Source organism: Carassius auratus, unplaced genomic scaffold (assembly GCF_003368295.1).
Source record: "Carassius auratus strain Wakin unplaced genomic scaffold, ASM336829v1 scaf_tig00215236, whole genome shotgun sequence".
Classification (NCBI taxonomy): Eukaryota; Metazoa; Chordata; class Actinopteri; order Cypriniformes; family Cyprinidae; genus Carassius; species Carassius auratus.
The window spans coordinates 408,643-432,500 of NW_020528000.1; the positions used below are offsets into that span (position 1 = coordinate 408,643).

Here is a 23,858-nt window from a genome sequence, read left to right on the forward strand (position 1 = left end):
AGAAGGATCGGTGGAGTGTGACTCACCTGCGGCTGTGGTCTGTCGTTGGGCCGCTGTCGAACAGCCAGGTCATATTCTGAGTCGGGACCCCTCCTCCTCCCAGAATCAGCAGCAGGTAACAGGGGATCCATGGAGCGCGTGTAGGAGTCTGAGTGACTGAGAGGAGACGAGGTCTGGGACATGAGATCCTGACACTGCAAAAGAAGCGCTCAATGAGGGAGATCAGCCAACCTCAAAGATGTCCTCGTCCAGAAATGAGCTCACAGTAAACTGCACTGTGTTCTAGACTGTACTCAGGGTTGATGCCAGAATTCATTTGTTGTGAATAAAAATGAGGCCACGAGGGACACAAGTGCAAACTGTTTTCAACCTGGGTGTTTCAATGGAGGAAACCACACAACTTATTCTAAAGCTTTAGTGGACAAAGAGAACTGAATTAAATTGTATTTCACATTATGGTAAGAGAGTTAAGGGGAAGTGATGGGAGAAAAAGAAAAAAGAAAAACTTAAAAATGACTTTATTTAGTTTTTTATTTTGAATTACAGTCATGAAAATTTTTAGATAAAAACTCTTTGAACATTTGCTGAAAAATTATTCCATAAGAGAGTTTAAACCAACAATTTCATAAGATATTCATTTTGTTTAAGAAATCTTGGACTCTGGCATGAACTGCTTGAACAGGTAGACTTCATATTATATATATAAATATAAAAATGAGGTAAAAAAATGATATATATATATATATATATATATATATATATATATATATATATATATATATATATATATATATATAAAAAATGATATATAAAAAATATATTTTAAATTTATTTTAAATATGAAGATAACAAAAGCAAAAACCCTGCAAAATAATAGATAAAAAAAAACCAACACAACTTTTGATTTTTTTTTAAACAATCAAATGAATACACATTTATAGATCAAATATTTGGATTATTATATTTTTTTAATTTTTTTTATTTTATTAAACAAATTAATCAGTGTGTCAAGCCAAAATATTCATAAAGAGAACAATCTTGCAACAAAAAAGCTGTACTGACCTAACCTAAAACATGACAAACTGAACAGACTGTAATTCTGTCCCTCAGTCACATGGTCTACTTGAAGTCCACTTCGCCTAAAGACTGTTCTAGTATGTGTCAGTATGGGTGTACAGAGCAGTACTCACTCTGATCTGAGAGAGGCGGGGTGGTTTGACCGGAGGCTCCTCATACGGCCGTTCAGCTAACGATGCAATAATCCTTTTCCTGTGGCCCAACAATGTGATCTTCAGCACCTACAGACATAAAACACATCAACAACCAAGGCAACAATCACACTCTTCATTTCTATCAGGCAACATAAATACCCTGTTCCCCACCGAATGAATCAGAACCAAGAAACTGAATTTTTAAAATGTAAACTATGTAAATACTTCATATAATACTTCATATAAAACAAACAACAAAAAGTCAATACTGTAAATGTCTCACATTGACGATCTCCAGCTCCCACAGGTTCTTCACACATTCTAGCGTGCGATAGCCGCTGGACAGGAAGTTCGGCAGGTATTCCTGAAGACCCAGGACGTCCAGCCACGCAGAGAGGGACGTGCTGCCGTCACAGCCTAACGCTTTCACCTGCACAGATCAAACAACACACAACGAACTTCAGACACAGATACACTACCTGCCGACATACAACGGATATTATTATAATACCGTTAAGTGCATGAAGAGATTATTAGCATGAGACAATCCTCGTCAGAGCATTTTAGACCGAAACAGACCTTTGGTAGAGAACGTGCAGCACTGAGGATCTTCCTGCGATGAGCCGGATCCGTGATGCCAATCTCTCTCAGGTCTTGCTCTTCCATTACGTCATTTCCCTACACAAACATACACACACACACATCAGGTGAAAAACAAGACGAAAATACAACATACAGTACACAACATCACAACAAACTACCTACAGTAAACGCACAAGCCCATATCAATAGTGTGTGGCAATAATGCACCACCTGGTAAATTTATTATTATTTATTTCTGAAATAAAACAAAACAAAAACAAGGTTTAATTCAATGTATTGCAGGGCAAAGAAAAACACCTGGAAGCATTGATGGTCATCTGAAAACCACATCTACTATCAACAAACAGTGAACTGTGATTACTGTGAATTGACCGATTAACAGTGCCCACAAACTGAGCTTCTGTGTTTGCATGTGACCATTACATGAACCACAAACTGTATGCTGTGGAGAAAATAATGACTCCTTTGAGCACTGGCTGTCATTGTGTGCCGACACAGAGAGACAGAGTCCATTCACATACTGACACACACTGAAACACAATCATTCAGCTCCAATCCATTCTTCAAGAGCATTTCACTGCTAAAATCAAACCATAACCATACCAAAACAAGCACTAAAACAACAACAACAAAAAAAAAAACATAACTAAAAAACAAAAAACAAAGCAAGCCACAATAAGCAAAACAAAGCAGAACAAAAACAAAAGCAACACAAAACAAAATAATTACAGCAAAACAACAAAACAAGCAACAAAAAGCTAAACTAAAAATCAAATACAAATCAAAACCTGTAAAACATGAACAAAAAGCAAACCACAACAAAACCAATGAAGAAAAAGAACATACAACAATAATCACAAGCCTATCGTAGTATCCTAATCATGAACAGCGTGAAGTGAGAGAAAAGTGATCATGTCATCTGTTAATCATTCACCAGCTGGCTTTTTGTTCACACCTGCTCCTCATAACTGTGTATTAATCATAGACTAGGTTTCGATCGCATGTGATCTTGTCTCTTCACACAGCACTCCGGTGAACATACAAAGTAGAAACCTGCACACCTGCTACAAGACATGCAGAAAGTCAAACAGTCAATGATCCCAAATGTCCTGTTCATCCCCCTGACACTTTCCATTCCAGAACAGACAATGAAGGAAGGTGCAGATCTGCTCTGAATCAAACAAGATCACACTGTCTGTCATCCCTCACTCTACTCGAACACGAGCGATCTGAACCACTTTAAGTCTCGTCTGCTCATTCTGTGATAGTGAGAGACGGGGAACAGGCCGGAGTGAAACTGCCCAAATCACTGAGTGAAGAAACAGCAGATGAACGCAGAAAGGTCAAGGTGGATCAATCTGTCTCCATTCTGCTCTCTCTCTCTTTCCAATCCACTTAACTCTTCTTCTCTCATTATCAGCCTTCAGTACAGACTGAAATCAGATCTCGGAGTTCAACACATATAGATATGGATGGGATAATGTGACGATGACACAAATGGAGGTTGCATATTCAGTGGCTCCAAAACATAGTTAAACACTAAAGAGAGTTCAAAACGCTGCTACAGATTTTCTGTAGCTAACTAATGTCACTTTTCATTCACTGACTTTCTCATTCCTTTTCCAATCACAAGCAAATATTTGTATACTTAGCATTTAAATCCCAAAGTGCAGATATATAACAGCGATGTTTGCTTTAGCATATGGCAGTGATAAAAGCTTGTCTGACTCTCAGCTCCAGAGACTTTGCAAAGTTTGCAAAGAAATAATGTTTTTTAGAGCTATCTGATTTCACAAAGACATCTGAGAATAAAACTTTTATTCCAGTTGTGGAGAGATTCCTCATGACGGCAGAGGAGGAAATCAGCCACTAATAAGGGAAGTCCACAAAACAGCTCGCATGAGCAATCAAAAGAAATCTGTGCGCTTAGGAGCCGAGGAAAACCTCGGCGGAAATCTCCCCAGTGCAGAGGAACTTGAATTAACTTTGAGGAATGATGCAGATGCTTTATGACTACAGAGGAATTTGTAATCATTTTGCACCCTAGCAATCATGTGAATGACATCCAAGTGTTGCCTTATTCACAAGAACTGATTAGACGCTAAGTTCAGAGCCCCTGCACTTCTGGGTCAGTGATAAATGAAAAAACTTGACATTAGGGCTCCACGATAATGGTTAAACTGATATTCATGATTATTTTAATTAAAATTATAATCACGATTATTAATAACAATTATTACAGCCTTAACTTGGCTGGTTTAAGCTGGTCTCCCAGCCTGACCGGCTAAGAAAGTGATCGAAACTCCTCTAAAACCAGCCTTCTGACCAGCTCTGACCAGCAAAGGCCGAGCTGGATGACCAACTATTATCAGTCAAGCAGCTTAGGCTGGTTTTAGCTGTGTTTTTTTTTTTTTATTCAGCAGGGAAATGCAATAACATTTCATGTGTCCTTTAACCAACCTCCACTGAATTCATTTGACCATGATAAAACAAAACTCATGGTTTTGGTTGGTGTTTTGTCATATGTATTCACATTACATTTTCTAAGAGACAATTTGTTCGCAAATGAAAAAAAGCCACTCAGATCGCACAGTAAATTTGTTCAAAGATCGTTAATACACACTAAAAACTAGCATGGCCATGCCATTTTCAACTCGAAAACTGGTAAAAACTACAGAAACTCCAACAATTCAAATTTTTGCAAAAAATTCCCCATTGTATTGTCACAGGTAAATCATAAACATACAGTACTGTATACATATACAAAAACAAGATCTAACATGTATAAACTTCTATGACTTAGTTGTTTTCCTCATGGGGACCAAATAAATGTCTATAACTTTTGGGCCCCAAAACGCATGGAATACCAGGACACACACACACACACACACACACACACACACACGATTTTGCAGCATTTTATTTGGAAGTTTTTCTTGCACCAAAAACAATAATTTAGTTTTTGCTTTGGTACCTTTGAGGTGTCTGTATGTGAATGAGATTGTTCTGATTGGCTAACCGTCTTGTGTGTGAAAACACTGACGCAATTCACTCTGAATATCCTCAAAGAGATACAGATCTTCTTCAAATAGCTTCAGCTCATTTTCCAGTGTCACTGAAGAAATCAGGCTGTTCTCACAGGTACGACACAAACAGCAGAGTACAGTTCTAAGCTGAAACAAATGGATGTGATAAACACACTTAATTAACCTGTTTAACTGAATATCATGCATCTACATTTCACATCTGACATCAGCAAATTACAATTCCCATACTGCTCCTCTTGAAATCCTCTGTGTCCCTTTAATTTTAAATGCCTTTTAAAATTTAAGCACAAGTAAAAATAGCAACGTATTAAAGTAAAATTGGACGTGGCGTCTTAATGCAAGACCCAAAAACACAGCAGACGAGCTCATCTCATTTACTGATCACATATCTCATCCGTGATCAAAGGTGATCGCCTGCTTTGAGGTGAATTTAGGAGAAGTCAAATGCAGAGACGACAGGATGGGAAGATGGAGCGGAGCTGGATGCGGGAGCTAATGCACTTCTGGAGAGATGTGAGACGACCTCACCACAGGTATCTGAACGAAAGCAAGACCTCAGAGTCTTACTCCTGCACTCCATCTCCATAAAAATGCATTTGGGTTTAGTTGGGAAAGGAGGGTAATGGGGAAAGTGTCTCTATCTAGCACAGCAAGTACATTACTTCAGATCGGACTTTTAGAAGTTCTTCAACATGCATGAAACTGCACTAGTTAAAAAAGAGAGGAGAATCCTGAAATGCTGTTTTTCAAATGTACGTTTTCCAAACACAGAATGACACTTACTTGCATCAGTTCGGGCAAAATTCTGGCGAATTCCAAAGTAGTGTAAATGGATGGACAAACAACTATTTGGAAAAATACACTTGCATTGTAAAGTCTTTTTTTTTTTTACTTTTTTTTTTACATGTTTTTGACATTCTCTGTTGCTCACCAAATATGCATTTATTTGAATATATTGTAAAATGTAATTTATTCCTGTGATTAAAGCTAAATGTTCAGTATATATATATAAAAGCTGAATGTTCAGTATATATATATATATATATATATATATATATATATATATGGAAATGCAAAGTCTGTTTGCAATTGTGCTTCCCATATCTTACGAGCTGTGAGTCTGTCATATTTAAATAGCAATATTAATTACCACATTTGCCTTTTCAATCTCTTTGCACTGCACTCAAATGGAATCGCAATTCCTTTTGCATTTGAATTTCTGACGTCTACACGGAAACCTGTCAATCAAGTGACAGGGGTGGGGCCCTTTTATTGGGCGTGTTTGCATTGGGAAGTGACATCACTCACAGTCGATGGTAATCAACAATTATTAATAGACGATTTTGCAGAATGTTTTGAAAAATGGATTTGGTGAAATTGTGGAGGACATTTTGACACTCACGCAGCAAGCTGACGACAGTTCATACTGTACAGATTTCCTTTTACTTATAAGTCATTTGTTTTTAGACAGGTTAAATGAGTTTGTGGCCTTGACGAACAGCAACATCAGTAATTATGGCTTCGCCAATCTAAAGTTGCCGGTGTTCTGAAACTTTCGATTTCTGAGATATTTGGTGTCACTGGGCGGGTCATACGTATTCATGAGTTTCCTGTTTCACGTTAAAGCGACTCTGAAAATATTAGTGCGTTGTCATCGGATCAAAAATATAAAAAGAGGCAATTTAGATAATATTTAGTTTAATTTGTAATGGTTGTATATATAAACATTTCACTGAAGTATATTTCTGCTGCTATTATTATGTTTAAATGAAAAATGAAAGTGGTATTTCACAAACACATTTAACCTGTCCAAAACCAAATGGCTTCTGAGTAAAAGGGAATCTGTACCGTATGAACTGTCGTCAGCTTGCTGCACGAGTGTCAAAAGTTGCACCAATTACTTTCTTTTTTTCAAAACATCCTGCAAAATCGTCTATTAATAATTGTTGATTACCGTCGACTGTGAGTGATGTCACTTCCCAATGCAAACACGCCCAATAAAAGGGCCCCACCCCTGTCACTTGATTGACAGGTTTCCGTCTAGACTTCGGAAATTCAAATGCAAAAGGAATTGCGATTCCATTTGAGTTTTGGCAGTTTACATCCGCATATGTGGTATTCAATATTTAAATATGAAAGGCTCATAGCTCGTAAGATATGGGAAACACAATTGCAAATGGACTTTCCATTTTAAATTTGGCAGACACTGTGCGTTCGCTTAAACGAAAAGAAACCTACAAAGCTATCTGAAAAACAATGTGCAAGTGCACCTAGGACTAAAGCTTTTTTTTTTCTTTTTTTTTTTTACATATAGTGTGGTCACACCAAATGTTGATTCAATTTCGTTAAGTTAATAGAAGTTAATATTTATTTTTGATGGCAGCCTCACTTTACAGCAGATTCTCTTATGAAAATAAAGTACAAAATAACATTTATTTGAAAATGATCATTTTAAAATGGAAATGGATCAGGAGCCAAATGACTTAAATATAGGAAGCTTTGATAGTTCATTTTAAATCAGGCGGAACAAAAAATGGACTTCTGGTTCAGTGATGAAGTCATCCACGCCTCTGTGTTTCATTCACTAACAGTCTGATTCAAACTTGTAACTGACCCATGAGAATCTGTTGGACTGATGCATTAGAAAGATCTACCTCACGAGAGTAATTTGTTTTTGTCAACTGGCTCAAGCTGTCAGCTAACTGCAGCCTACAAGATGGAAAACTAAGAGGAAACAGAAGTGAATGGAAATGAATTGCTACAAAAGAAATAAAACATGTTTAAGCATGTAAAAACCCAAGCTTCCTGGACCAGAACCTTCTTACAGAGAACAAATAGTCAATTCTCCACTGTCACATGAAAAACAGAGTCAGCACGGAGAAAGACGAAGTATTCATCTCCAAAAAGCACTGGGGAGGTAGTGGAAAAACGACACAAAGACGGGAAGCAGCTTTATAGTGATGTTCAAAGCATTATGCAGCTATTAAACACATCGACAGCTCAAGATGCTAAACCCGCTGAGCTATTAAAATAGTCCTGTGAAAATGCCTGCCTCTTTCCAATCAGCTCACTGTAACAAAAACTTGACTTTTTTGAAATTTCAAATGCATTGAGATGAAATTGAGACTCTAGCTTAAGAAGCTGAATGCGGCTGGGCTACAGTGTGATAGGTACAGACCAGCATATAAACAAATCTAAGATGAACTCATTCCTTACTCCACTGAAACATTCAGAGTTAAGAGAGTACGGCTGTACAGTCTAGCCAAGATTTATTAATCCTGCATGTATAAATCAGCACAAGTCCACAAATGCATTCAGGCAAGGCAGTTTGTACGCAGCAGAGAGACTGGCCTCCTGTATCTGTACAAGTGCTATTGTGGAGTTGTGCTGAACATTTCAATCCAAAGGACAGAGTGTGTGATTATGTGACCGCATCGAGCCATGCCACTGATTCTGAGTACAGTATCAGATCGTGAGCTTACTAACTGAATGAAGCAAACGGAAACGGCACACAGTACACCACTGTTCAAAGGTTTGACGTTGGTAAGATTTTTATTACTTCTGAAAGAAGTCTCTTCTGCTCACCAAGTCTGCATTCATCAGCAATATATTGTTTTTATTTTTTTTTACCATTTATTTTACAATTTAAATTTACAACTTAAAATAACTGTTTTCTACTTAAACATATCGTTAAAATTCCATTTATTCCTGTGATGCCAAAGCTGTATTTTCAGCATCATTACTCCAGTCTTCAGTGTCACATGATCCTTCAGAAATAATTTTAATATGTTGATTTGGTGCACAAGAAACATTTCTTCTTATTATAAGTGTTGAAAAATGCTGTGCCGATTAATATTTTTTGAACGTGATAATTGTTTACCAGGATTCTTTGATTAAAATTCTAAAGAATAGCGTGCATTTGACTTTTGTAAAATGATAAATGTCAGCTTTGAATTTAATGTGTAGTTGCGGAATAAAAGACAAATAAAAAAATAAAATTACAAATATTATAATTTGTTGTAGTACAAGTATAATAAACATAGTATAAAGTGTGTGTGTTTTTTTTTTCAGGTATCAAAAACTGCTATAAAAATTGTATAATTATATTGGTATCACTTATCAAATACTGTATGCAACAGTGCTAAACCGGACTTCAGTGTAATTATAAATGGCTAACTGTGAGCACTGATGGATTGTAGCTAGTAATGGGCGATATAAACGATATGCGATATAAACGATACAAAATTGGCCTACGATAGAGATTTTAATTCTATTGCACTATCGCGATAATGCATGTTGATGACGCAACCTACCCGCGAAATTTAGAGCCACGAGCTGCAGCCGGCTGCAACGAATCATCATATTCATCGTCATCTTTAATAAACATGGCTGAAAACGTCAGCGAAACAGAGGAGCTCGTGAAAAAGACCGGTGCAACATCTATTATTTGGACTTGGTTTGGATTTAAGCCGTCCGACGAGCAGCAGAAAAATATACTCTGTAGAGTGTGTGGGGCAAAAGTTCCAGCTAAGAGCGGTAACACGACTAATCTGTTCTACCATCTCAAAACTAAACATGTCGTTGAATACCAGCATTGCCAGGCAATGCAGCCAACCGCAAAGTCCAGTACGAAGAACGCAGGACAGAAAAAACAGGAACTGATCCAAACCTCAATCCAACAGTCATTTTCAAAAGGTACTCCATATATTAGGAAGAGCCCGCGATGGATTGAAATTACCAGGGCCATAACTGTTTACTTGTGTAAGGACATGGTCCCTTTTCAAACGGTAGAGAGACGCGGCTTTAAAGCCATGATCAGAGCTATTGATCCACGATATGAGGTGCCAAGCCGCAAATACTTCACAGAAACCGAGATGCCAAAATTGTATGCCGAGCTCCGCGAAAATGTTGAAAAAGAGCTGTGTGACTTGAAATACTTTGCTACTACAACGGACCTATGGTCGAGCCGTACCATGGAGCCTTTCCTCAGTCTGACCATTCACTATATAACGGATGATTGGAATCTTGGCAGCCGGTGTTTGCAGACGTCGTACTTCCCCGCTGAACATACGGCCGAGGAGATAGCACAAGGACTCAAGGAAGCGCTTGAGTCATGGGGTTTTAAAGAAGAAAGCCAAGTTTGCATTACTACTGATAACGGAACGAACGTGGTCAAGGCAGCGTCTCTGAATGATTGGACCAGGCTGCAATGCTTTGGACACAGGCTGCACCTCGCCATCGGTAGGTAAAAAAAATTGTGCATATGCATAATAAATAAATAAATAAATAAAAAATTATATATATATATATATATATATATATATATATATATATATAATTATAATAGTGCATAATTATAATATTTTAAAAGTTATACTGTAGTAGTTGCCTATATTACTGCATAGTAATGTTGCATTTGCGTTTAAATATGTAGAATTTGCCTCTGTTCAGTTGTTTACCCAATGCTATTTTAATGTTGCATATGTGTTAAATGTTGTTTATACAATCCTAATCAAACATTTCAATAGTTGTAATGATGGTTGTTCAGTGTGTGTGGGGAGAGAGAGAGAGATTATAGATGAAATTAACTAATAATATCTTACAAATTTGTCAACAGAAAAAAGTATGAAAGACCCCCGAACTGACCGTGCTGTTGGCGTATGCAAGAAGATTGTGAGTGCCTTTTCATACTCTTGGAAAAGAAGAAAAGAGTTGAAGAAAGCCCAGGCAGAGCACCATCTTCCCTTTCATCGGCTCATCACAGAAACACCAACAAGGTGGGGGTCACGCCAGATGATGATCCAGAGGGTCCTTGAACAAGAGAAGGCACTATCACAGGTACTGAAAGCAGACAAGAAAACCAAACACCTGGTACCCACTTGGCAAGATACAGATGTGTTGGAATCTATAAGCCGGACCCTCGGCCCACTGCTGGAATTCACAGACGCGCTGTCTGGTGAAGATTATGTTAGTGTGTCGTATGTCAAACCTGTTCTCCATCTTTTCAACAACACTGTTCTTGCTGCAGCTGATGATGACACCGAGCTGACCAAGGACATGAAAAGAGTCATCCTAGAGTACTTAAACGAGAAGTACTCTGACCCAAAAACGGTTGACCTGCTGGATATGGCCTCCTTGGTCGACCCACGGTTTAAAGATGCATATATAGCTGATGACCGCCAGGAGTTCATCAAGACCAGAGCGGTAGCAGAAATTCTGTCACTGTTGGAGGTGCAAGCTGCAATGGTCAGAGAGCCACTACCACACACAAGCACAGAAGCTGCAGCTGATGGTGCTGAAGCTGCTGAAGTAGCTGTTGAGAGTCAATCAAAGAAGGTAAAACGGAGCCTGGGAAGCTTTTTCAAAAAGGCCTCCTCCGATGGCACAGCTGCTCTCGCTGACCGAGAGGCCATCGAAGTGGAGCTAAGAAGTTACCTGCAGACAATGCAGGTTGATGGAGAGACTGATCCACTGGACTGGTGGCGGCTGTACCAAGCTAATTTTCCAAGGGTGGCTAGACTGGCCCAGAAATATCTCTGTATCCCGGCCACAAGTGCTCCTTCGGAAAGGGCATTTAGCATTGGTGGCAACATTGTTACATGCCACCGGTCTCTGTTGAAGCCAGAGACTGTGGACAAGCTTGTGTTCCTGGCTAATAATCTTTAGGGCTTAACAAATGACAAATGGTGTGTATTAAACAAAATCTCAGTGAGTGCCTGACTTTAGGGTTTGTTGTTGTTGCTTTTTAACTGAGAAGACACCAGACAGTTTTTCCTGTTCTTAGCATATTTTGTGCCCTTTTAAGAAAATAACTAAAACTACATTTGCACTTTTTACTTTATATATGGCATGGCACTACTGTAGAGAAACTTTAATACTTTAAAACTTTTCTTTAGTTGACGTATATGTTCCTTATACTGAAATGTTATTTATTTATTTTGTGCTTTCATTTAGCACTTTATAATGTTTTCATTTGAAGTTTATGTGCACTACACTTGGAAGAATTTTCTTTATTTAAAATAGCCATGCCTTATACCGGAAGTATATCCCTAATTCACAGTGTCCGTTCCTTTATTAACAAGACACCAGTTTTAATTTCATTAGGAGAACAAAATGTTTAAAACCAAATGCGTTACCTCTGCTGCAGGTTTGAAATATGTTTTTATTTAAAGTATCTGTGCATTTACACAAAATAATTTTCTTTGCCTAATTTATACTGGAAGTATTTTCAGTACAGTGTATGTTCCTTAATTAAAAAGACACCAGTTTTTCTGTTCTCTGCAACTTGAGTGGCATTTAAGAACCAAGGACTTTAAGTATAGTGTCTTTTAGAAGGAAAGACTTATTTATCTGCAACATTTTGTTGTAGAATTACAGTTTTGCTTTTGCACAATAAATGTAATCAAAACAACATGCGTTTCTTTATTTCTTAAAAAAAAAAAAAAACATTTAGCAGTTTGGCTTTCCTAAGGGTCTGTGTAACCTGTTCTGAAATGGTTCCATTATAATTTATATATCGCAATATATATCGTTATCGCAAGAGGCTGCAATGTATATCGCAATATGGATTTTAGGCCATATCGCCCATCCCTAATTGTAGCCTCACACTGTGTTTTTATATCTACGTAAGGATCTAGAAAGAAGTTGTGAAGGAGCTGCAGAGATGGACGATGCATCAGGATGGGGTCTGCACACACACACACACACACACACACACACACACACACACACCTACTACTGACCAGCTTGACTATAAAACCTTCATTACTCCTGCAATGAGGTGGCGCTCGGCGTGGAACAGAGGGTCTGTATCTCTGATTTACAACACACACATCACCTCCTTCGTCCTTCGGTCAGCTGAGGCTTTCAACTGCATCACCATCGATTCTCATTACCTCACATGGTAAAAACAACACAGCCCCTCATAAGGCATCGGGCTTCTTTCATGAAGCCTCATGGGTTCTCAATCTAGTGTAGACCCTGTTTGTGGGCTGTGTATATATGAATATATATGAATCCTCAAAAACATATGAATCAACAGCCAAACAGAAAAGAGTTACTTCAGTGTAACCAATCACAACTAGGCCTATAATTATAAACTATTTGAAGAATTTTGAGAAAATGTGTTCTAGTTCTGGATGCCCAAGTCAAAAGATCCCAACGCCTAATCCCAATGATACTTCAGTCGCTAGATATAACTTGTGCCCCCTTTCAAAGATAACTTCTGGCCTGTTTTATCCTCCACTAGGGTCGCTTAGCAAAGTAATTTTGGAAAAGAAAAAAATGCATGATTTGAGGTATCATTCTTGGTGTTGATACTTGGTGCCCTAGCAAACACCACTAAAACAAATTCTTTATTGGGATTATCAAAACCTATTTTCCAGAGGCTAGTGTTTTTAGACAGTCTGCAGTTACATGAAGTGATTGAGCTCCGTCTAAATTAAACTTCCACTTACCATCCAGTCTCATAATGTCGTAATTAGGTTTGTTAATGATTGATCATTCAGGGCCAGGATAAAGACCAGGATATCTGCCTCGATTAAGTGCCTAGTTCTGTTATGGCAAATCATGTTAAGAGCAAAGAACGCTCACTGTTCATTTGACCTCCCAGCTTAAGAAGAATGCTGACAGTTCTGCTGCTGTTTCAGAAGTTCGCTTGGCTGCAGGTTCGCTCTGCTCAGCATACTTGTAAACACTTAATGCTTATTCAGGGTACTAGAAAACTCTCTCTTTCTGCGTGTTTGCATGAAGACGATTACTCTGCAACATCAGAGTTACTGGCCAAGATCCATAAGCATCAGAACATCATAACAGGCAAACAAAAGCTAAAGTAATTTCTGAACACTTTCTTAATGACAATCATACTTGATAAAAAGAATAAGGCATTTAAAGACTTTAGGTAGCACAATACATAATACATGTACAGTAGCAATGAGAGTGAGATGCTTTTATTTGTAGGTAGGAGTTACTCACCATGAACCGCAGGTCGTCAAAGCCGTTGAGCAGTAGCTTGCTCTCATACTGCGGAAGTCCGATATTCTCCAACCAATCCCCGACCGGCTGTTCAAGCAGCCTCCCGAATCCACCTGCGGACAGAGGAAGGCGCTTGAGCAGCGAGAAACCATTGATACGGTAGCATCGGCAATTGGAGGAAGAGACATGGCACTGCCACATCATCCTCGGCCAACAGTGCCGAGAGCACAAACACCAAGACGGCAGAGGCGACAGGATCCCGGCCGAGAGGTGTGGCCGCTCCCACAGCAGGGGCGAAACCACGCTGGCTAAGAATGAAGTTTGTTGTTGCCGAATCTGGGAAGAAGATGGGCCCAATGCTGGGACTGATCACAGATTTAAACTCCACATCATGTCCTTGTTGAATTCATCGACATTGGAGAGGTTTCAGCAGTAACTGTGAAGTACAACTGGGTGCCGAGAGCAGCAATTGTCAAAGTTTCCATCTGAGCTCAGAAATCACCCAATCAATCAAAGGTTTGATTTCACAATCCAAAAAGTCACAGAAGACGATGTGCACTATTTTAATAAAGCCAGTTTCATTGCAATCCTGCACAAGCTAGTTTCTAAAAATGCAAGTTTGCAGATCCACCTTTGCGCATCTTTTAATGAGGAGGAGCACAGGAAAAACATCTCACGATTGAACATTGGTATTTCTCTCATGGGTGTCCAAGTGGAGTTGGGTGCACAAATAAACTCTTCACCTATAACGATCACAAACACTCATTACTCCCAAGCAATGTCTACCCATCGTTTGAACTGATGCAGAGTGACTCAAAATCTCCTGATCTCTTAAGCTTGCTATAGGACTCTACCGTAAGCCTGAAAACTGTAAACTTGCGTTCTGCACTCCTCATGCAAATGAACTTCTAATCCAATCTCTACGATAGCGTTACTTAAAAGCCAGGCAGGATTCCATGACTTGCATTGCACAGAGTCACTCTGATTCTCAAGATCAAAGGTACATGAGGCTTAGGCAAAGAGCAAAAAAGTCTCCGCTCTAATAAAACTCTCAAAATCAACTTTATTTCACAACAAATATCACATTTAGATGCAGAAGGATCTAACGGAAAACACGGCACCGCATGTAAGCCTCACAGATAAACCTAGATTTAAAGTTAGTGTAATCAAGACAGAATTAAAAGCAAAGCGAATGGAAAGACCAATGAGAAATAGCATCCGCCCGAGTCATTCAACTTAATCAGAGACAGCAAAAGTACAAGACTTGCTTTCCTGGCACAACAAAGTCTCTCAGAGTCCCGTAGAAGCCCAAACAGAAAGCGGGTGCTCGCCCCACATCAGTCAATCCTCAGTACGTTGCAGACATCTCAATATCCCTCTAGTTTGTCAAGACATCACGGCTGCTGTTGAATTAGAAATGCAAGGTCATTGGGGGTGTTTGCTGACCCCCCAACTCTGCTCCAGACTTGCGGTGCGACGAGTCTGGATGTTGTAAGAAATGCAGCAGCAATCCCTTCGGCACAGAAGGTGTGGTCTCCTTGTTCATCCGGACACTGTCAATTCTGCTCTGCAGCGCTCCTGCTCCTGCTCCTGCTCCGTCTCCTCCTCTCTCTCCCTCGCTTCTGCTCTCCCTCCCTCTCCCTGTCTCCTCCCCTCAATGCCTCGCTCTCTCTCTTACCCTAAAAGAAAATGCGGGCCTGCTGTCCATTATCTAAGGACTCATCAAACCTTTGTCCCGTTCATTGACCCAACCAAGACCATTACTCTTTTGTCAGAGGATTGTTGGCTATGGTAAGAATATTAGATGCATTCATTCAAAAGACAAAGAAAGGGGAAAAAAAGCCAAATAGTGTTTACCCAGAAAGCAAAGCACAAACACAGAGGCATATGTAGAGCTTCTAGGCTGGAGGATGTAGCTCCGGGTTTATTGGCAAGCTGCAGGGCAGTTATTCTTCTAATTCCCCTGACACTCATGCATGTTAATATTTTAGCACCTTTATCCACACAGACAGAAACAAAACGGACAAACTCGGCCAACAATCCTGTTTCAGGAGTTTATTAATGAAATACTGTGCTATAAGTAATGAATAAATAAGCTTGCAAAACCACCAGTTACAGAGTTTTCCCGTGGTATTAGAAGAGGCAAGCCAAGTTCTGCAGTAAACAAAAAATAGTTCACTTCAAACTTAAAAAAAATCATTAATGGTTAAATTGTACTAGCATGCTACAGTATATTCTTGGAGGTATCTAGGTGGTGGCATTGAACAAAATGTCCCTAGATTTATTCTTATATCTTAAGGCTGATTTCCTCAAGTAAAATCACCAGATTTATGGCATCATTTATGTCCAAAGCACAAACAGAGCAGGGCCTTCACTGTTATACATTTCTTCTAGTTAGTACAAGCTAATGTAAAAATTTTGGATTAAGAAAAAAACATATCCTAAAACTAAAAACAAAGAGTCATCATGTCCAATTAGGATGCCCGTGGGAAACAGGAAATGAGGTCAGAGGCAGTGCCATGTGACCAAGGATAGAGTAAGGACTGGTCCTCTAGCTAGGTTTGCACTTATATGGGCCAATGAACCCAGTTGAAACACGAAGGCCTCTTGTAGAGACACACCACTTGAAACTTGTGTTTATTGGCTTTAAGATGCACTGATGTGAGAAGGGTGCTTTATTCAAGGCTTAAACTTAAGAACAGCAGCTTTCCTGTCCGTTTCTGCAGCAGTTGCCAAACTGCACTTACAGGAGCGCATGGTACAGCAAGCGTGACGGCCCCTCTGGTCTCGATTGCTGTAGCTTGGTTGATTCCAGAGGAAGGTCAATAAGCTGCCTCCATACAGAACAAGGTCACGCATCAGCAAGGTGGAATCGTCAAGAGTCTCAGCGTCCATTGATTTAACTCTCAAGTGTCCCCTCGTCCTTCAATGACACACTGGGATTTCTCATTCTCCATTTAAAGGGCCAGCCAACTCCATTTCCTCTGTTCACTAATGTCTTCTGGTCCTGGCCTTCGTCTTTCTCTTGCCCATCAGTGGGTTAAAGTTTCATTGCTGGACTGCTCAGTCAGGTCTCATTTCACAGGGGATCCGATGTCAAGGTAGATCCTCATTTAAACATACGGTCCAGAAAGACACTTGATGGTCAGCTAGCATCAGGAGGCCAAAGCTTTGAGTGCAACAAAACTAGGGAGTTCAATGAGAAGTAACTGATCAAAAAAACGAAACAAAATCTCTCTCTCAATGAACACAATATGTGACACATTGAACACAGTGTCCGGGTCCAAGCTTATACTCCATTTCAAATGAGAATACCATCTCAACAGCCATGTATGAACACTATTCATTTTACAGCACACCTTTCAGCTGAGCTTTTTAAAATTCACAGTGAACGCTTCAGCCTCTGGGCTCACAGATTCAGAAAATATTACTGCCTGGTCAACTGAGATTTCAGTGTAGAGATAAAGGTTAGGATCATAATATTCAGGAGAATTTACAGCACACCATAAGTGCATCTGTGTTGGTTGTCTGCTTTTGGTACCTGAAAGAGCGTTTGGACCTGGAAATGATGGCACATGACGTTAGACTTGACAATCTGATAGATGTAATTTATTTATTACATGATTACACCGTGCTCTCTCTCCTTTCATTCAAATGCAACTGCTATCATCTTGTGTCTCAGTTATTGACTGCATTTACTGCAAAAAAACAATTATGTTCTCGTCTTTACTTATGTGGTGAAAAGCAGATTAATTAATGATATGACACTACGTTATGCCTTATATTTTTGTCTTGTCTGAAATTTGTCTAGGTTTGTTAGGATTTTTTTTTATTGCAGAAGCTTTGTGTTTAACAAGCTAATAAAATATTTCAATGCAAATCAATATTTTATGTCTAATTATTTACTTACGTGGCAAGTAGCCATGTAATAAGTGGGATAATCCACACACATCCATCCAAATGTTACGTGAGGTATAATGTACATCAAGTCGGTTTATATAAAATTATTAAATAATTGAACACATTATATCAAATTTAGTGATTATATTTTATCAGCCAACCAAACACAAAGCTTCCACCAAGAAAAAGTGTTCCTAGCCAGAGTGTATATCGCTGACTTTACACGGATGAGCCTGTGTTATCAGCTTTTACCCACTTTTATCAATGGATAACAGATCTCAGAATGTCACAACTGACCAATCAGAATCAAGTATTCCACAGAACCATGTAATGACGCAGAATAAACCCCTTCAGTGTGATGCAAAGCTCCTGATCACCCTGTCAGGGTCTACTCTACTATAACAATGGCTGGATGTACATTATCCCTTAATTAATTAATTGTTAGAAGAGGGCAAATTAGGAATGCACACATACAAATAATAGTGGATACATTATAAGCGGATAAATATTTCATGTTATTAGTGATAACCGATAACCGATAAATGGCCGATATTAAATATAAAAAAAACTGTTTAAAAAAATATTAGTTTTTTGCCATCTCTGTATAATAGCCAACTAATTTTCTAAATATTTGATTTGAAAATGTTACAAATTTTTTAAATCAAAATAGACAGTTAACAAGTTAGTGTCATTATCACATAGTGTCATAGTGTCATTATCACAAACCTGTGGCAGGGCACTCCTGGTCTTTTGAGAAGTCGATGCCAGCACCAATTAGAGTCATGATCTTCTCAATCTGTAAGCAAAAAAACAAACTATGAAACCAAACAAAGACCCCAACCTCAGTGCAATTTGAAAAAAGCAGCTGCGATGTATATTAAAACATTGCATTCATGATTTCCCAGCAGAGCAGACGAAGCAGTAATGCAGTAACAAATCCGACTGAGAAAACACTATCTATCATCCCACGGTTTTAAGAATCATGCACAATGCAAATAAAAGACAGCAAAATACTGGGTTGTACCAACCCTGACCAATACAGTCATAGGTGGGTCTGTCACCTACCCGAGCTTACCCATGGATGACAATCTAGAGTCCAAACAGCCAAGAAATTAAACACCAAGGCATACATTTAAACTTGAAAACATGCAGGAGAACAATAGAAAAACATGTCCAGGATGTCATTTCATATAGTCGCCATCATCAATCACTAGTCCAACCAGTTAAATGTCAGACTACAAGACATTGTCTGAAAAGACATAAGGAGTTATGTCGACCTTGGATCTAAATATATCAATGCAATTAACAGAGGCAGGACGTTTCTGAAAGTTAGAAAAGTCTAATGACATGTAAGCAACTCCTCACTTGGAGTCAGCAATCATTGATCATGATGTCCACACCCTTCAGTGATTGACAGAATGCTGCGGTAACTGAAAGGACACTGATTATGTGACATCAGCACAGTCTGGCTCATCATTTCAGCATGGGAATTCATTTATTTAATCAGGAACAACGAATTCAGTAACTTCAAAAAGAGGCTGTATCCTGAGATTAAGATCTTTGTCTGTAGTGGTTGATGGATCTACTGATGTGTGGAAGCAGCTCCTAATTCTCCAGGACAACAGTGGAGTTACATAATATGAAGAAAATGGAGGAGGTGACAAGGCATTTAATAATGACGCACAGAAATTCTTTTAATTGGGGTTAATGTGTCTGTGTGGCTGATATTAAACACTGGCAGAAATTCGAAAAGTAATGAACTATGAGTTAGTAAAAGAAAAAGGTTCATTTTAAGTGACAGCAAAGCTGCCGAGCAGCGGTTTATCCAAAGTAGCGAGGTCAAAAAGACAGCAGTAGAAAGAAAAAAAGGAGCGAGAGCTTGAATCCTGCCACCACCGCCAAGAAAAGCTGGCCAAGAGAGAGCTGAACGAAGACACTGACAAGGTTTCCAAACGTCTAGTGACAGTCAAACACTTAACCAAATAGATCACTTCTATCAGGACTGACTCATCCTCGTTTTTGTTCCAAACCTTTCAGACATTCTTCAGTGGAACACAAAAGAAGATAGTTTGAAGAATGTAAATGCTGCTCTCTTTCATACCATGGAAACATATGTGTGATTGTAAAGATTTTCAATGAGTGATTACTTTTATCTGTTTTTCATACAAAAACTATTACATGACCTCATGGAAAAGAACAGCATGAACATTATTCTTTTAATGTTATTTTTCAATATAGCTTTATTATTATTATTATCGTTATCATTATTAACTTAAGTTAATTTTATTGCTGTCAAATGATTTAATGTGATTAATCGCATCAAAAATATATATGTATATGTGTGTGTACTGTGTATATTTATTAAGTATATATTAAAACACACATGCATGGATATATTTCATTATCATATTAAATATATTTATATATAACAAATGTTATTAATATCAATATATATATATTTAAATATTTTACAAATATATGCTGTATGTGTGTGTATTTATATATACTTAATATACACAGTACTCACAAATATACTATGTAAACAAAAACTTCTGGATTTGATTAATTGCGATAAATCATTTGACAGCACTAATTAATTTATTATGTAACTTAATTATTTCAATTAAGCAACTTTTATTATAAATTAGAATAAACTTTTAAAAAAAATCCATCTAATTATAACATTTTATTTATTCCAGGGTTATTTAAATGAACTAAATTAGTTTTTACTTAAAGTGACAGTTCACCCCAAAATGTTGAAGAATGTTGGTAACCAAACAGTTTTGGTTTCCTTTGACTTCAACTGTATGGCCCAAAAATACAAAGGAAGTCAAGAGGAAGCAACATTGTATGGTTATCAACATTATTGATATCTTTGTTTCACAGAATGAAGTTATACAGGTTTGTAAATGTAAACACTTGTGGATGAACTACCACTTTAACAACAATGGAAGTTTTGCAAAACACAATCATTAGAACACCTCCATTTAACTTTGCTATCAGCGAGAGGTTTTTTCTTTCTGTAGAGTGAGTAATAACCGGCGAGCAGCAGCACAGAGCAGAGGAACAGCAGACGTGGACGGGAAGCCAGAGGGACGTGTGGAGGGTCTTACTCTTTGGGACGGCCGCTGTCTCCATGGAATAGAGAGGGAATGCCTCTGTCTCTGCAGGGAGAAAACCAACTTCTGTTCAATTGCCATTTTTTGCTTAAAGGAAGAACAAAGTTTGAACCTTAACAATGGCACAACTGAGAAACCCTTAAAAACAGTTAATGGGAACTAAATATAACCGTGACCCACAGGATGGTTTGATTTCTCAGTGACCGTGTTTCCAGAATTAAACTCTTTGAAGACGCACAAACACTTGAATGGCTGTCAAAAAAAAAAAAAAAAAAAGGCTGGGAAACCGAAAAGTGGGAATGCTTTGATCCTGACGTTAATGTTGCTTTGGCTCCATCCACAACAGGAGAGTATTTTTGATTTAAGGATAACCTGGTGAAGTTTTTTCATTCCGGTCTCATCCAGAATCCATCAGAAGGGCAGACGAGTCATCAGTTATGTCTGACATCTCTCTGTCCAACAGCACAGTTTTCTCATTTTCAATATCCACTGCATCTGCTACAGCGCTCACCGCACATGAACAGCTATTCACTTCCTGTCTTTCACAAATTTTCACACCATTACAGCTAGTGGCCGAATTAAATGAGTTTGTCAAAAATAATGCTAACATAACAAAAAACAGCAGAACTGAAACGTCAGTATTAATCAGGCCATACTGATTGCACACTGACTGATGAAGTTGAAAATCTGCAAAGGTCTGTTTGTGTAGAGGGTTTTCCATGATATCAAGCTAACTTTCTGAGAACATCAAATATTAAATCAAATAAACAAGCACAAGGGACAGGGAAGTGTAGAACCTGTGAACATGACTATAGCCGAAACTTCACAAATGATACTAACAGATTAATAATCTGACTTTAAACCAGATTTCAGCAGCAAACCCCAACCCTAACTCCTCTTTGCCAAAAATGCATATTTATCTACATCAGTACTTCTCAATATAATCAGTGTGTCTGCTGACCTTATCACACAATTGGAAAAAGAATAAAGATGAATAGCAAACTGATGTCTAAGTCAACTTGTGATATATTTCAGTGCAGATAAGGGCAAATGTTACATGAACACTTATGTAACTGGCTGAATCCACAACATATCCCAGTCATTGCCATATATATAACTTAAACCTGAGCTTACTTGAGCTTCTTCAGGCATCTCTTCCTGTCGTTATCTCAGACTCTCTAAACAGAGCCGGAGATCTCCAGAGGTTATTCCAGACTAACTCTGCTGCATGCAAATAAGGCAAAGCATGGTAAAATCACACGCGGCTCAATTAATGAACCAAACGGAGAAATACTGCATGCAAAGGAAATAAATGAGTGAATAAATGCTAAATAATTAACTGTTTTCTGAATAAGCAAGAGAGCTTTCATCATACAGTATACTGCTTGTGTTTGCAAAACAGCTCTCTCTCTCTCACACACACACACACACACACACACCTAAAAATAACTAAATAAATAGCTGCTTTAAAAAGAATATAACAATAGAAGTGCACTGGTTGTAAAAGAACGCTTCTGTAGGTCAGTGACAGTGAGAAAAAGTTCAAATCTGCAAAATTATGTGCAATAAAGGACTAAGAGAAAAGAGAAAAAAGGACTAAGACACAGTGGCAAGAACTAGTCACAGTCGTGCCAAGACAGGTGCCAGTCGACCCATTCAGATCGGTTCAGAGCAGAAGAGCCTTTCTCTGTAAACAAGGTTACATCGCAAACACTGGCACAATGTGTTCTGGCACAACAAAGCAGAAATCTTGTTTACGCAAGTCTGTTTTTTATGCTAATCGCTTATAGATGCCAAATTGGTCAGTTTAAGGGAATCAAAATCATAGCAAACACTGAAAAAAAAAAAAAAAAAAAAAGAAGTTTGGGACAACAAACAATAAATGTAATTCATGCACATATATTTTTTTATACTCATTGTTGAAGTCATGTTGGTTCAAGTGTTTCTTTTTTGTTACGTTTAAGAATTTATATTATCACAACAATCAGAAAAAAAAATCTTTGTGTTTAAATACAGTGTTATAGTCTGTAAAATTGTTTACATAATTAAAATTACCATACACTATTGTCAGAAAGAAAAAATGGAACATATTAGAAATGTGTGAAATGTTTAGTGAAAATATAAACAAAAAAGTGTTTTGGAACAATAAACATTTTTGGAGGATTTAAAATTAGCATCACCTTTTGAGCAAACTCTCCCAGTAAAAACAAACTGATCAAATCAGCAGCTGAAAGACAAAAGATCCGTCAAGACGCCAATGACACCCTTCATCATTTGTCGATGCTAAATACACCCATCTTTACACAGCCAAATATATTTTCAGATCCTCCCAAGACATGCACCATTGAGAATTTGTGGACATCAGTGTTAATTTCCCCACACACGATGACTGTATTAAAAAAACAATGCCGTCATGCGTCCAGGTGGCTGAGAGGTAGAAAACAATCACACTCACAAACGCTGGTCGGGTGGCAGCCATTGGGCTGGAACGGGACGCCGGATGGACAGATGCATAGACATACAGAGGAGACGCGACTCACTCCTTTAACTCCCTCGGGCTGACTGCAGCTCCGCATCCAGTGCAAACCTCCCCTTCCTAAATTTGCTGGGCCATACAGAGAGCTTCTCGTTCAGTCTAATCCTGGGACGGCCTGTATTAGCATGAGCTGGCTTTACATTCCCAAGCCCCTGCCACACACAGACCCTCATGCAAGTCAAAATCTCCTTTGCATGAAAAATTAGACTTTGTGTGAGATTGTGTGTGTGTGCGTGAAGAGGAGGAACACACACACACACACACACACAGACAGACAGACAGACAGACAGAAGGAAAGTGATGGGTGTTGTGCGTTCCTGCACCCACACGCTGTCACTCAGGGCAGTGAAGTGTCCCGGAGCAGCCAGCCGTGACCGCTGGGGGAGGAGAAAGAGAGAAACGGACAGAAAACAGTCAACAGAAACGATGATAGACTGCTGTTTGGACATCAGGGACTGCAGGACAGACT

General features: G+C 38.6%; 2 protein-coding genes across 9 annotated transcripts in view; one reads left to right on the forward strand and one right to left on the reverse strand.

Annotated features, from left to right (window-relative positions):
* The window catches only part of LOC113094045 (ankyrin repeat and SAM domain-containing protein 1A-like), a 96,705-nt gene that overhangs the window by 11,060 nt on the left and 61,787 nt on the right, over positions 1–23,858 (reverse strand). For 6 of the 8 annotated variants that reach the window (XR_003287967.1, XM_026259675.1, XM_026259674.1 and 3 more), the window contains 7 exons: positions 20,848–20,898; positions 18,461–18,530; positions 13,835–13,947; positions 1,791–1,889; positions 1,495–1,641; positions 1,191–1,298; positions 27–194 (listed from right to left, as the gene is read on the reverse strand). Coding sequence is in view for 7 of the 8 variants with exons in the window: in XM_026259675.1 (XP_026115460.1) it covers positions 27–194; positions 1,191–1,298; positions 1,495–1,641; positions 1,791–1,889; positions 13,835–13,947; positions 18,461–18,530; positions 20,848–20,898 (756 nt within the window). In the remaining variant the exon portion in view is untranslated. Of the gene's footprint in view, positions 1–26; positions 195–1,190; positions 1,299–1,494; positions 1,642–1,790; positions 1,890–13,834; positions 13,948–18,460; positions 18,531–20,847; positions 20,899–23,308 lie in introns of all 8 variants that reach the window. The other 2 variants (XM_026259681.1, XM_026259678.1) reach the window with 2 other exon arrangements.
* On the forward strand, positions 8,898–13,820 carry LOC113094046 (zinc finger BED domain-containing protein 1-like). Its single transcript, XM_026259682.1, has 2 exons — positions 8,898–10,102; positions 10,479–13,820. The coding sequence occupies exons 1-2, from the start codon at positions 9,151–9,153 to the stop codon at positions 11,525–11,527; spliced, it is 2,001 nt and encodes a 666-aa protein (XP_026115467.1). The 5' UTR covers positions 8,898–9,150; the 3' UTR covers positions 11,528–13,820.

What these genes read in the sequence shown, in the direction of transcription:
- LOC113094046 (XM_026259682.1), top strand. Translation starts at nt 9,151, where the DNA reads ATGCATGTTGATGACGCAACCTACCCGCGAAATTTAGAGCCACGAGCT. An exon ending in CAGGCTGCACCTCGCCATCG is followed by an intron (nt 10,103 to 10,478) that starts GTAGGTAAAAAA and finishes ATTTGTCAACAG; the next exon opens with AAAAAAGTATGAAAGACCCC.